At 40.6% G+C, this 12611-nt stretch overlaps 1 protein-coding gene across 1 annotated transcript in view; it reads right to left on the reverse strand.

Annotated features, from left to right (window-relative positions):
- Nucleotides 1-2918: 2918 nt before the first annotated feature.
- Nucleotides 2919-12611, reverse strand: part of LOC106740589 (sodium-dependent dopamine transporter) — a gene marked incomplete at its 5' end in the record, with an annotated part of 41538 nt that continues 31845 nt past the window's right edge. Inside the window, 2 exons of the mRNA XM_014611778.1 lie at nt 2919-3162; nt 3232-3335. Of these exons, the coding sequence (XP_014467264.1) occupies nt 2919-3162; nt 3232-3335 (348 nt within the window). The remainder of the gene's footprint in view (nt 3163-3231; nt 3336-12611) is intronic.

A 12611-nucleotide genomic window follows, 5' to 3' on the forward strand; every position in this document is an offset into this window, starting at 1 on the left:
ATATCAGTAGTAGAAAAATGTTATATTATAGAATATCATGGATCAGGATAATATAATATTACGGAATATCATAAAATAAATGAATATAATAATATTAAATATTAATAAATAAATAAATAAAAATATAATATAATATCATAGAGAATATCATAGAATTAAAAAATATAATATTTAATGACAATAATATGGAAATAATGAAACAGGAGAATAGAATATTATGGAATATCTTTGAGTATATAAATAGGATATTATAAAATTGTATTACAAAATAGAATTATTAGAGAATAATTAATTATTAGAATTATAATTATTAGATAATAATAATCGTTTTTAACTGCACTGTCGAACAGTCCGCCGCCTGGCTAAAAAGTCTGACGTCGGAATTCTCATTAAAAAACGGAACTCAATTGCCTGTGCTGAGGGTTGATGAGGGTACATATATATATACGACTGACAGCCGGTGTAACGCTGCTTCACGACAACGCACGACCTCACGTCTCCCGTCAAACCCAGGAACTTTTGACACACTTAGGGTGCACTGTCATGCCCCACCCACTTTATAGTCCGGACCTCGCGCCTAGTGATTATCACTTGTTCCCCAAGTTAAAGGAACACTTGGGTGGCCAACGCTTCCGGAGCGACGATGAAGTCAAAGAAGAGGTGAAATGCTTCCTCAACGGGTTGGCGGCGGAGTTCTACAACATTGGGATACAGAAATTGGAGCACCGTCTACTAAAATGCGTAGAAAAAGATGGCGCTTATGTAGAAAAATAGAGCAAAGTTTCATTTTTCCAACGATGTAAATTTCTATGAGAATAAACAATGTTGTCTATTTGTAAAATTGTTGGGAACCTTATTTCTGGATCAACCCTCGTATATACCGAATAAGTATCCACCTTGACGTGGTGGAGGGGCTTACGGTTGCACATGGGTCTATCCGTCTAGAATAGTCGCGCGTGCAACCAACAATGAGGGTCCCTCCAAGTCAAGGTGTTAGCAACCGTATTGAGGACTGCGTGGTACAGAGAGAGCTGTGTCTTAAACGGTGCTTCCCGGATATCGGGTAATATAATACGCGCCAAGCCCCGAGTCGCGGCTAAGAGCCCGGGTGAAACCGCTTGTCCGCATTATTTGTGGGAAAAAAATGCAACATGAGAGCAATAATAATAATAATTTCAATTCAGCTGTCGAAGGTCTAGCTGCTCTACGTAGCGAAAGCCCGGAAAAGCAAAGTGCGGGGACGGGAAAGAAGATCCGCATTTGGTATAGCGGAACTGCTAGGCGCCACTATAAGAAGCAGCTTCTGAAGGAGGGACTGGAAGATAATAATAATAAGTCCCAATCAAGACCAAGCTTAGGGACTGCTTCCACCTCAAGAACGGAGGAGCAAACTTCTGAGGGTGCGTGCAAACGCCCCAGGCAGGAGCCGATCACACCTAGTCCTTCGGGTGACAAACAATCAGGCAAAAGGCCAAAAGTCGGTGACTAATGAACTTTTGCTCTGGCCGCCTCGGGGGTGATCAGGAACTATCGTTCCAATGGCTTATCCTGACGTACAACTGAATAGGAAGAAGTCGACTAACTCAAGAAGCGAGTGGAGGACTGTATCCTTTTCTTAGCCAGAGGTACAAAAGGCCCTACCTTCAAAAATACGCCGATAACGCCGTCGTTTTTAACTGCACCGTCGAACAGTCCACCGCCTGGCTGAAAAACCTGACGTCGGAATTCTCATTAAAAAACGGAACTCAATTGCGTGTGCTGAGGGTTGATGAGCTGCAAAAGCGACATCAGGTCGTAGTGCATGTTGAGAACCCGAAAATACCTGTCAAAGCTGGTTTAGAACTCTTTGACAGGCAGAACCCAAATATTGGAAACGACTGGGTAGTCGCGAAGAGGAACAAAACGGGAATGCCACGAGCACCCACTTCGCTGCCCTTGTTAGGGAAGGGAGGGCACTAAAAGCCCTCAACTTTAAATTTTTCTGTGAGCTGAACCAAGCACTGTAAGGTTGGTTGGGGAGAACTGCAGGAAGGCTACCAAGAAAAACGATCAGTCGGGGTCTGTTTAGAATGGTGGGCTCTGAGATTCCTTTTTTGTAAATTAATTTGCATCGCAGCAAAGGCACCTCAGCGTTCCTAGTCAGGAGCATGGCTATGATGCGGACAAAACCAGCACTAATAGCACAAATAGAGCTAGTGTAAGAGCCATAGCTAGTTGGGGACAGAATTAGGAACCTAATCAGGTGTGGGAAAATCTTATGTGTAAATGACATGAGAAAAACTAGAACCTGCATTATCACAAGCAACGTAGAGACCACTCTTCTACAAAGCTTAACAAAGTTCAGCGGCAGTAATGTAACGGTTGTACAAATGAAAGTCTGAAGAAGGGATGGGAGATTTTTAAATCTAGTCTTAGGATTAATATATATATATATATATATATATATACTTTATGATGCGGGGGATACTCTTCTCCGATGAAATTTGCATTATTTGCAATAAAATCTAGAGGTTTCTATAAAAAAAAAAATACTAGTTGACTTTCAAATAGCCTTTAAATTCGACCTCAAGGTCAAAGTTACGGTCACTATTGAGTTTTGTCCTCAAAGTCCTAAAAGTTTCGTCTCTGCTATTGTTTTCCTAAAGTGCGCGTTCCAGCTATTGTTTTCCTAAAGTTCTCGAAGTAGTTCATGGGTTCTATACTTTTGCCTTATTCTGTATATAATTTGTATAGTAAAACATTGGAAAGTAATACGAAATTTACGGTAAAATCATTATAGTTTCGCTGTAATGGTCTATTGGGATTATATATGAAACAGAGAAACCAAAATCACGCGGAAAGAAATACGTTTAATTTTTTTCTATGTATCATTTCTATGTATCTCTATATATTTCTATGTATCATTTTAAGCAGGGAAATCATACCGAGCTGTCCAAACCGAGCGTAAGCAACATCATGAAAAAGATAAGTGCCCAAAACATTGATCCAGGCATAGTAGCAATAGCTGCTGGATAAACAATGAAGACCAAACCGGGCCCTTCTGTGGCAACATCTTGGATGGATTTTCCACTTGCACGTGCCATGTAACCGAGTACCGAAAATATAACAAATCCAGCAATAAAGGACGTTGCGCTGTTGATCAAACTCGTCAATAAAGCATCTCTGTGGAAAACGTTAATGTTAAACATATACGAATTGTCATATACGTTACGTGATATATTGTGTCCTTACTTGTAAACATTGTTATGATACTTATTGTAACTTGCATAAGCGAGCAACACTCCAAAACCTGGTCCTAAAGAAAAAAATACCTGTGTTGCGGCATCCACCCATACCTAGAACAGAAATAAAATCAATATACATAAACTATAGAGAAGAAACGTACAAATGTTACAATATTGTTGTAATATTGTTTCATAAAATATGAAACAGAATATAAGAGAATAATATTGGGTCTATGCATAATTCTGTAGCGAAAATCGAATAAATTTCGAACGCAAAATAATTAGCAAAAAAAAGATTTTAATTAACTAAATATGTATACTGTTCAAAGTATCTCAAAGTATAGGTCTCAATCTTTCAAATGCCGTTGAGTTTGCTCAAATATCTGTTTTTGTCAGCGATATATGTTATTTAAAAAATTTTTAATTGCATGAATTTCACAGGCCGACAAAATTTGGCAAAAACATTTTACCAGAAACCGGAGTATAGTATCCCGAAGGTTTTTAACACGCTGAATTAAAATCTGGCCTCAGAAATGCTCGTTTGACTCAGGTTTGGCTCAGATTAAATCTATGCAATTTGAAATTTTTAAGTTATATATATGCACAAAAAGTTGTGTAACAGTATAATTATATTCAAATTATGTTTTGTTTTGATCCCCAAATGGGGATCGTGGCAGCTAATGGGTTAATGTGTGTTATCAAAGATATGGTCCTGAGTAACAATTGAAAGGTTTTACACGTCACTTACTATTCATTTAAAGGATATTAACAAAATTTTATATTAAATTAGTCAGTCACCTACTTCAGACTATCAAAGCCCGACTATAAACAAAATTTTTAGTTAGTTAGTTAAAATTTTTAATTAGTAGTTCAGTGAAAAAACTTAAAGTACCGGTCGATGTGGATATATGAGTGTAACGTATTTTCCTTGTTCTGTTTATATCTTTTTAACGAACAGTGAGCGACGGGTAAAACCTTCGGAAAATTATTCAGGAGAGTGATTTCTACTAAATATGTCAAGATCAAAGTCACTGGAGGTGAGTTTGCTATAGTAAATATGTGTACATGTTTCAAACTTCTTTTACTAATAATTTTTTAATAAACGATTAGCGACGCATAAAACCTTTTGATTGTTCCTCAGGGCCATGTCTTTGGTAACATATGTCAAGGTCAAGCCCATCGTAGGTGGCACCAGTTTTCTTTACATTTACTGTTATTTCTGTTCTTATTGCCTCTTTGCACTCACAAAATAATTACAAAATTATTATTTTAATAAAAGAGAAAAGATGAAATAATTATCAACACAAAGGACCGAACTCGGGCCTCTTACCAGTTAGATACCCTGCCGCGCTTACACACTGCTTCGAACTTTGAACGTGCTATGCATAATCTATGAGCGTGGATTTCCTTGTCAGATTCACGCGGAAAAAGTATTAGCAGCTTCGTTCACATTAGCCCAGTCGGAGCGAGCATTCTCTCTCTCTCTCTCTCTCTCTCCTTCTCCCTCTCTCTCTCTCTCTCACACAGTAACAGTACCGTGTATTTACGCGGCAATGTAGTTGTCAACGCCCAAGACATCAATATAACTATGAAAGTAGCTGAGTAAGATAGTCAGCAAAAGTGACAACGTGCCGGAAAAGGGAATACATATATGACGGATGATTATCATAATAAATATGCTAGAGGCGTCTAAAATGATATGGGCTGGTTGTAAAAATAACTTCGTATAAGATTAACATTTCCAAATGTTATAATATATAATATAAAATATCAGAAGCGTTTTTATTAAAGTGGGATATTAATTAATATTGTACATATGCCTAATGTGGGTTATTAATTAATATTGTAAATATGCTTAATTGTCATGCAACATAAAAGATTAGAAATAATATTAGGTGCTTGAATTAATTTTCGCAGTATTTGTTACAAAAACTCACGTTCGTTTAAAAAAAAACAGAACAACATATCTTCTTCAAAATATTGTCTTTCGTAAACTACAACCCTTTTCCGCTTTTTGAGCAATACATGGATTCCGCGGGAGAAAAATTCGGGTTCATTCCAAGCGATTCAGTCATCGAGTTTTTTTTTATATCTTCGAAAGAACTGAAGTACTGCTCAAAAAGGCCATGCTACGTCGACCAAAACAAATGATAATCTGAAGAAACAACCTCTGGTGAAGAGCGCGGGTGGGATAAGACGTGCCATCTAACTGCTTCCAAGATTTCCTTCACTGGTGTTGCAACATGATGTCCAGCATTGTCATGGAGAAGAATAATTTTGTCATGCCTTTTGGCGTATTACGGGCGTTTTTCTTTGAATGCTCGATTCAAATTCAATAATTGTTGTCGGTAGTGTTCACTAGTGATAATTTGACTCGGTTACAGAAGCTTATAATATACTATACCGATTTAATCCCATCAAATGCATAGCATGATATTCTTTACATGAATATTCTATTTTGGCGTTGATGTTAATGGTTCGTCGGGACGCACGTATGATTTCTTGCGCTTAGGATTATCATAACGAATCCATTTCTCATCGCCAGTCACATTTCGATACAAGAACGACGTCTGTTTTTGTTCTTGAAACAGCAATTCACAAATGGTTAAACGTTTCACAATGTATCTTTCTCTCAATTCATGTGGGACCTAGTTTCCTACCTCCTGGATCATTCCCATTAAGTTTAGACGTTTGCTAACGGTTGACTCATCGATATTTAATATTTCCGACAACTCTTTAAACATCTGACAAGAATCTTCCACTAATACTTCTAATTCTCCATCTTCAAACTTTCTCGGCTGACCAGAGCGCTCTCTGTCAATCACATCAAAATCGTTGCCTGTGAATTGTCTAAGCCAACCTCTGCAAGTTATTTCAAATAGAGCATGTTCCGCATAATCCTCCACTAGCAAACGATGACTTTCAGCAGCAGATTTCTTGAAATCAGAGCAAAAAAATAATGCTTTTCGCAAATGCTCTTTTTGGTACGAAAGCCGACGTTTTTATGCAATAAAAAGTTATTTTCTTTGCACTACGATCTAATGTCAACTCGATAATTAACGCTTATTAACAGTATTTTCATATACATCAACAGTCACTTTCGGCTATTTTGAAGTAGCACAACTGTTGATCTCTATTACAGCGGACGTCAGCTACATTCGGACAAAATAAACACTATATTTAACAAAAGTTTAGTTTATTGGTCAAACGTACAAAATTATATAAAAACTTTTTTTCGTGTCATTTGTGGAACCCTTATGTACAAAATTTACTTAATATTACCACCGTATGTCGCAATTACTACCTCGATCCTGAGCCTGAAGCGGTTACACGCTCTCTCGTCGGCTTGTACATATTGTAGAATGCTGCTTCAACAACGGCCTGGAGAGAGAGCCATATTAGGATGTCTCGACTTTTTAATGACCCTTTCAATCACGCTCCACATATAATATTGGGTGAGTGCAAAAGTTCGTGCGGAGGTGCAATAGATGGCGTTAGAAGCGGCGTAAAGTTTTGTCATTAATACCGCCATCTCCGTAAGACATATCGTTGGAAAGGTGACGTGTGCAGCGTTCATTTCAAACAAAAGAATTTGTGTAGATACGAACTGCTTCGAGAAAGATTACTTTCAAAATGAGTGTCGAAAAGGTGCATTTACGGCATGTTATGCTTTACGAGTTTCGGAAAGGAATAAACGTTGCAGCAGCCGTAAAAAACATTCAAGAGGTTTATCAAGATCAAGCACCAGCTAAACGAACTGTGGAAAAATGGTTTGCGAAATTTCGCCGCGGACAGTTTAACCTTGAAGACGAGCCACGCTCAGGTCGACCTTCAGACATTGATGACGATGTTGTGCGAACTTTAGTTCAGAATACTCCGCGAATTTCAACAGAGGAAGTTGCTACAGCACTTAACGTTGACCGATCAACCGCTTTTCGGCGTTTAAAAAAAATCGGTTTCGATTTGAAGCTCGATGTATGGGTGCCCCATTTGATGACGGAGAGGAACAAAATCCAGCGAGTTTCTGCTGCCGTTTTTTTACTCGGGCGGCTCAAAAACGAGCCGTTTTTGGATCGATTAGTGACGGGCGATGAGAAATGGGTCCTGTACAACAATGTTCAGCGCAAACGCACATGGAAACAGGCAGGTGAGCATGGTGAAGCAATGGCAAAGGCCGGTTTACACCCGATGAAGGTGATGCTCTGTGTTTGGTGGGATTGCAAGGGCATAATTTATTTTGAGTTTCTCCCCGCTGGTCAAACGATTGATTCGGACAAGTACTGTCGCCAATTAACCAATCTGAATCGAGAAATCAAACAGAAACGTCCGATTTTGTCAAATCGCAAGGGCGTAGTCTTTCACCACGACAACGCAAGACCACACGTTTCGAGACAGACGCTGCGCAAACTGAACAGCCTGCAATGGGATGTCCTAACTCATCCACCGTATTCTCCTGATATCGCACCTTCTGATTATCACTTGTTCCGGTCATTGCAAAATCATTTAAATGGAAAAAAAATTGACTCTTTGGATGCCTTAAAAAACGTCGTGTCTTCGTTCTTCGAATCTAAAACGCGCAGTTTTTATGATCGGGGCATCCGTATGTTGCCAGAACGTTGGAAAAAGATTATAGACAACGATGGAGAATATATCATTGATTGAATAAAGAACTTTGTTTGCCTAATCACTGTCTGACTTTTACTCACAAACTCCGCATGCACTTTTGCACTCACCCAATAGTTCAACAGATTTAAATCTGGACTATTCGGAGGCCAAAACTCTTTGCTCCGAAACATGTCGACGTTGTCCGACAGCCAGTTTTGGATCAAATGAACTCGTGCGCCGTTCTATTGGAAGATGTACGGCCTTCTGGAAACTATAGCGTCCATCCATGGCTTGACTACTGTTGTCAGAACGCGTAAATATACTTCCTATATGACGGTTTCGCCTTTATTAAAAAAATGTGGCAGCATGACGTCATCCTCGTTAGAGACAACGCTTAGGACGTGAGCATTGGCTGAAAACTTCGTCCTAGCTAAAACGGGGACATCTTGGAGGTCATGCGAGCCAACGGCCGTTCCTGCGGGTCACTTTTGTGTCGACAATAAACATTTTCTTTTTACCACCTCAACTTTACCGTCCTCAGGATCTCCGAATAGATATTCTTCGTGATCGTTACCTCCTTCTGGAATTATTGTTGCAGCCTAACGGCAATTACGAAGTACTTATCGCCTTCTTCCTTACTTGGATTTTTCTTGTCGAAAAGAAAGAGCCCTTTTCGGACTCTTCTGAGGCTGTGTACCTCTAGGCAACATTGTACTCCGTTGACCTGAGGTATTCGAGAAAACTTATTTCGGCTTCTTTCCGGCGCGAAGACTTTCAATGATCGCTATCCTCCGGTTAAATTTCGGATTTAACTTGAGCAACTCGGCTATTTCGCGGTTATGAACGTCTCACTCACGTATTTGGTTTACCTCAGCATCAAGTGACACTTACAGCTAAATTCTAATATAGTGGAAATTTCAAATACAATTTTGTCTGTATTCTAACAGTGCACCCTGTAGTGGAAATTTTAACGAATTCATAAATAGACTCATTTTGTGCTACAACTTCAATAATATATGTTATTATATTTTAATGAAATTATATTATGACGATGCAAAGTTTTGTTCGTCGCTCAGGCCAATGGCCTGGCCGAGGATAAGCCAGAAATATGCGCTTTCTCATACGAGAAGATGACAGAAGTTTATAATTTTGTTTCGTGCGCCGTTTTGTGCACAAGACGCGACCTGCAGCTATTATTAATATTGTCAATGTAAGGTCATCCACGTTGAGAAGCCAGCAAGTTGGACCTAAGGAGAAATTGGAGCTGCCAGGAGGAGCCGAGCGCGAAAGAGTAAAATTCTTGAAGAGCAACTAGAGCGGTGTATGGAAGGGCGCGGGGAATTTTCCTTTCCCGGATAGATGACTAGCGACGGACAGCGAGGATGGCCACTTTGCGCTGAGAAGAGCGCAAGGACCCACGACCCGGTCGCAAATCATGCGAAAGAGGATCCCTTCGAAAGGGCTCAAGGAATTCTTTCAACTACTGCGAGCCCAGTAGTTACCGAAAGTCGTCCCGTGAGGAACAAGGACAAGTTAAGCGTCGAATAGACGCGAACCTCCCGCGAACATTGTGATAAGCATGATCTAACCGGGAGAGCCAACTGGATGCCGCATCAATCGGCGCGACAGATCCTTGTGACGGTTGCGTCCTGCGCTAATTGACGAGCCATGCTCGTCACTATGCGGCCCGACGGCGATCATAACGAAGGTCGGTGAGAGCGAGCGAGCGAAGCTGCCGAATTAGCGGGACGATTTCCTGAGGAGGAGAAGCGAGCTTCAGGTGGCGAGTGGGTGAGAGAAGAGAAACTATGTACAGCCGCGGGTTAGAGTTGCTTTATAATTCCAAGTCGGTTGCCGTCGCTTCTTGACGGCACCTGCGCAAGTAGTAGACCAAGAACTTGAACTCGTTTAAGGCCCATCGCGCCCTGAAGGTCGGGACGCTAGAACGTGCGAGATTTTGGAGCCACGTCGCAGGGCGACGAAGGCAGTTCTCGAGAGGGTTTAGAGCTTAGGTATCTCGGAGACTCAGACACAAGACTCGGCTACCTTCTCTAATGACCGGTCGCACTGTCCTCGGATGTTAATTGTCGATATTGCTTGTATTACTAGGTGTATGCATAAGTTTTTTCCGGTTTTTTTGGTAAAAAAAAACACATAATTTTCAAGGGAAATTAATTTTTATTTTATTCAAAATATTGACCATCGGCTTCTACACATTTCGCCCATCTTTCAGGTAATTTATGAATACCATGCCAGAAAAACTGCTTGTCTTTCGCGGCAAACCATTAGTCGAGCCATTTTCCAACTTCCTCGAAATTGCTGAAGTGCTGCTCTGCGAGCGCGTGCCCCATTGATGCGAAGAGGTGATAGTCAGATTGCGCCAGGTCTGGGGAGTACGGCGGGTGCGGAAGGATGTCCCATCCAAGCGATTTCAAGGTGTTTTTCACTGGTTTTGCTGTGTGAGACGGCGCATTGTCATGTAACAAAATCACTTTGCCATGTCTTCTGGCCCATTCCGGTCGTCTTTCGATTAATGCGTGGTTTAAATTAATCATTTGTTGGCGATAGCGTTGTGTATTAACGGTTTCGCCGGGCTTCAAGAGTTCATAATACACAATACCGCTCTGGTCCCACCAGACACTGAGCATGGTCTCCTTGTAGAAGCGATTTGGCCTTGGTGTTGATGGACCGGCTTCGCCAGGTGAAAGCCACGATTTTTTCCGCTTCGGGTTTTCAAAATAAATCCATTTTTCGTCACCCGTCACAATTCGATACAAAAATGATTTCCTTTCGTGGCGTTGAAGCAGCATTTCACAAGTGACTTTGCGATTTTCCATTTGACGTTCATTCAAATTGTGTGGGACCCATTTACCGAGTTTATTGATCTTTCCCATTGCTCGTAAACGTCTGCTGATTGTTTCTTGTGATACATGTAATGCTTCTGCTAATTGCCGTTGAGTTTGAGTTGGGTCATCATCCAATAACTCCTGCAATTGCTCGTCTTCGCATTTTTGTGGTCTACCAGAGCGCTCACTGTCTTTCACATTAAAATCACCATTTTTTAATTGTCGAAACCATGTCTCACATGTTCTAATCAATGGAGCGTGTTCACCATATGTTTCTACCAGCAAACGATGACTTTCAACAGCCTTTTTCTTTTGATTAAATAAGAAAAGCAATGCGTGCCACAAATGTTCTTTTATAAGCACAAAACTCGACATGATCACTGAACGATAAAACAAAGACGCTAGTTTTTGGCGGACTCAACTTGTGTGTGTTTGTAGTTTTAAATGTCAGACGAACAAAATGACGTATGTGTCAAATTAATACGCTGCGTACTTTTCGCTGGCGCCATCTCTTAGTTAAACAGGAAAAAACTTATGCATACATCTGGTATATTAAGCTGTGTCCTTGAATCGCGTGTTTTTTGGGAAACTGCTTCTAGCGAGCGAGTTAACACGAGTATAATACATAATTGGCCAGAAAGCAATAATTACTCTCAGGAAAAGCCCGGCTGGCGTCCATTGGAAATCCCGACGAGATTCGCGTAACGAAACTAGGCTAGAGAGCAATTCTTTGTTTGTTAGCATGACGCGCGTTGCCATAGTTGCCGTCGAACGGCTTAGATCCGCTGCTTAAAAGCATCTCGTGTAACATTTCAAGCGAAAGATTACTCTCTATTAATTGTGTCACGGGATCTCCCGGTGTATAGGATCGTTGCGTGTAATTGAAAGTAAGCATGCAGATTAAAGTATTATTATTCGTATGTTAAATTCGTCTATAATTTATTACCTCTTCCGCGATCTCCCTGAATTTCATTGCGTAAAGAGCAAGAAGGTGAAAGGATCACAACGCTATTTTCACTCGGGATATCGAAGAGTTAAAATCACTATGAATAAATTGATAGTATCAATAAATTGATACTGATCTAGCCGAAATGGGTCCGCTATCGCGAAAGCGGGTGCGAAGATGACCTGCAACTGCGCGGACAATAATCATATTGTCGTTGCAAGTGTTGCAGTGTGATAATATACTTATTTAAATAAGTTAAATACAGGTTAAGTTCCTTTTAAACATCATACTAAGTAGAAACATGAAATATATTAGGTGTACAACTTTGCTCTCGTCATTTTTTTTTAATTTGAGGCTTTATTGTAAAAAAATGGAGATAAAGTTATGACTCAAAGTATTGTCCATCACTGGTCACTACTTTCTTTCATCTTTTGGGCAATGCACGAATCCCGCGTTGAAAAAACTGGTCATCTTTTGAGGTAATCCACGAATCTATCCATTTTCCGATTTCTTCATTAGACTGGAAGTGTTGGTCAGCCAGGCCGTGTACCATTGATCGGAACAAGTGATAATCCGAAGGTGCAACGTCTGGAGAGTACGGCGGGTGGGGTAGGACTTCCCATTTCAACGTTTCCAAGTATGTCTTGACCACTTTTGCAACATGGGGTCGAGCATTGTCATGCTGCAAAATCACTTTCTCGTGTCTCCGGCGTAGTGCGGCCGCTTGTCTTTCAATGCTCGGCTCAAACGCATCAATTGAGTTCGATACCGATCGCCTGTGATTGTTTCGGTTGGTTTTAATAACTCGTAATACACTACGCCGAGCTGATCCCACCAAATACAGTGCATTACCTTGGAGCCATGAATGTTCGGTTTGGCCGTCGATGTGGAAGCGTGGCCGGGAACTCCCCATGATTTTCTGCGCTTGGGATTATTGTAACGAACCCATTTTTCATCTCCAGTCACAATGCGATGCAGAAATCCTTTTCG

This window comes from Dinoponera quadriceps, unplaced genomic scaffold (assembly GCF_001313825.1).
Source record: "Dinoponera quadriceps isolate SergipeBrazil2010 unplaced genomic scaffold, ASM131382v1 scaffold553, whole genome shotgun sequence".
Classification (NCBI taxonomy): domain Eukaryota; kingdom Metazoa; phylum Arthropoda; class Insecta; order Hymenoptera; family Formicidae; genus Dinoponera; species Dinoponera quadriceps.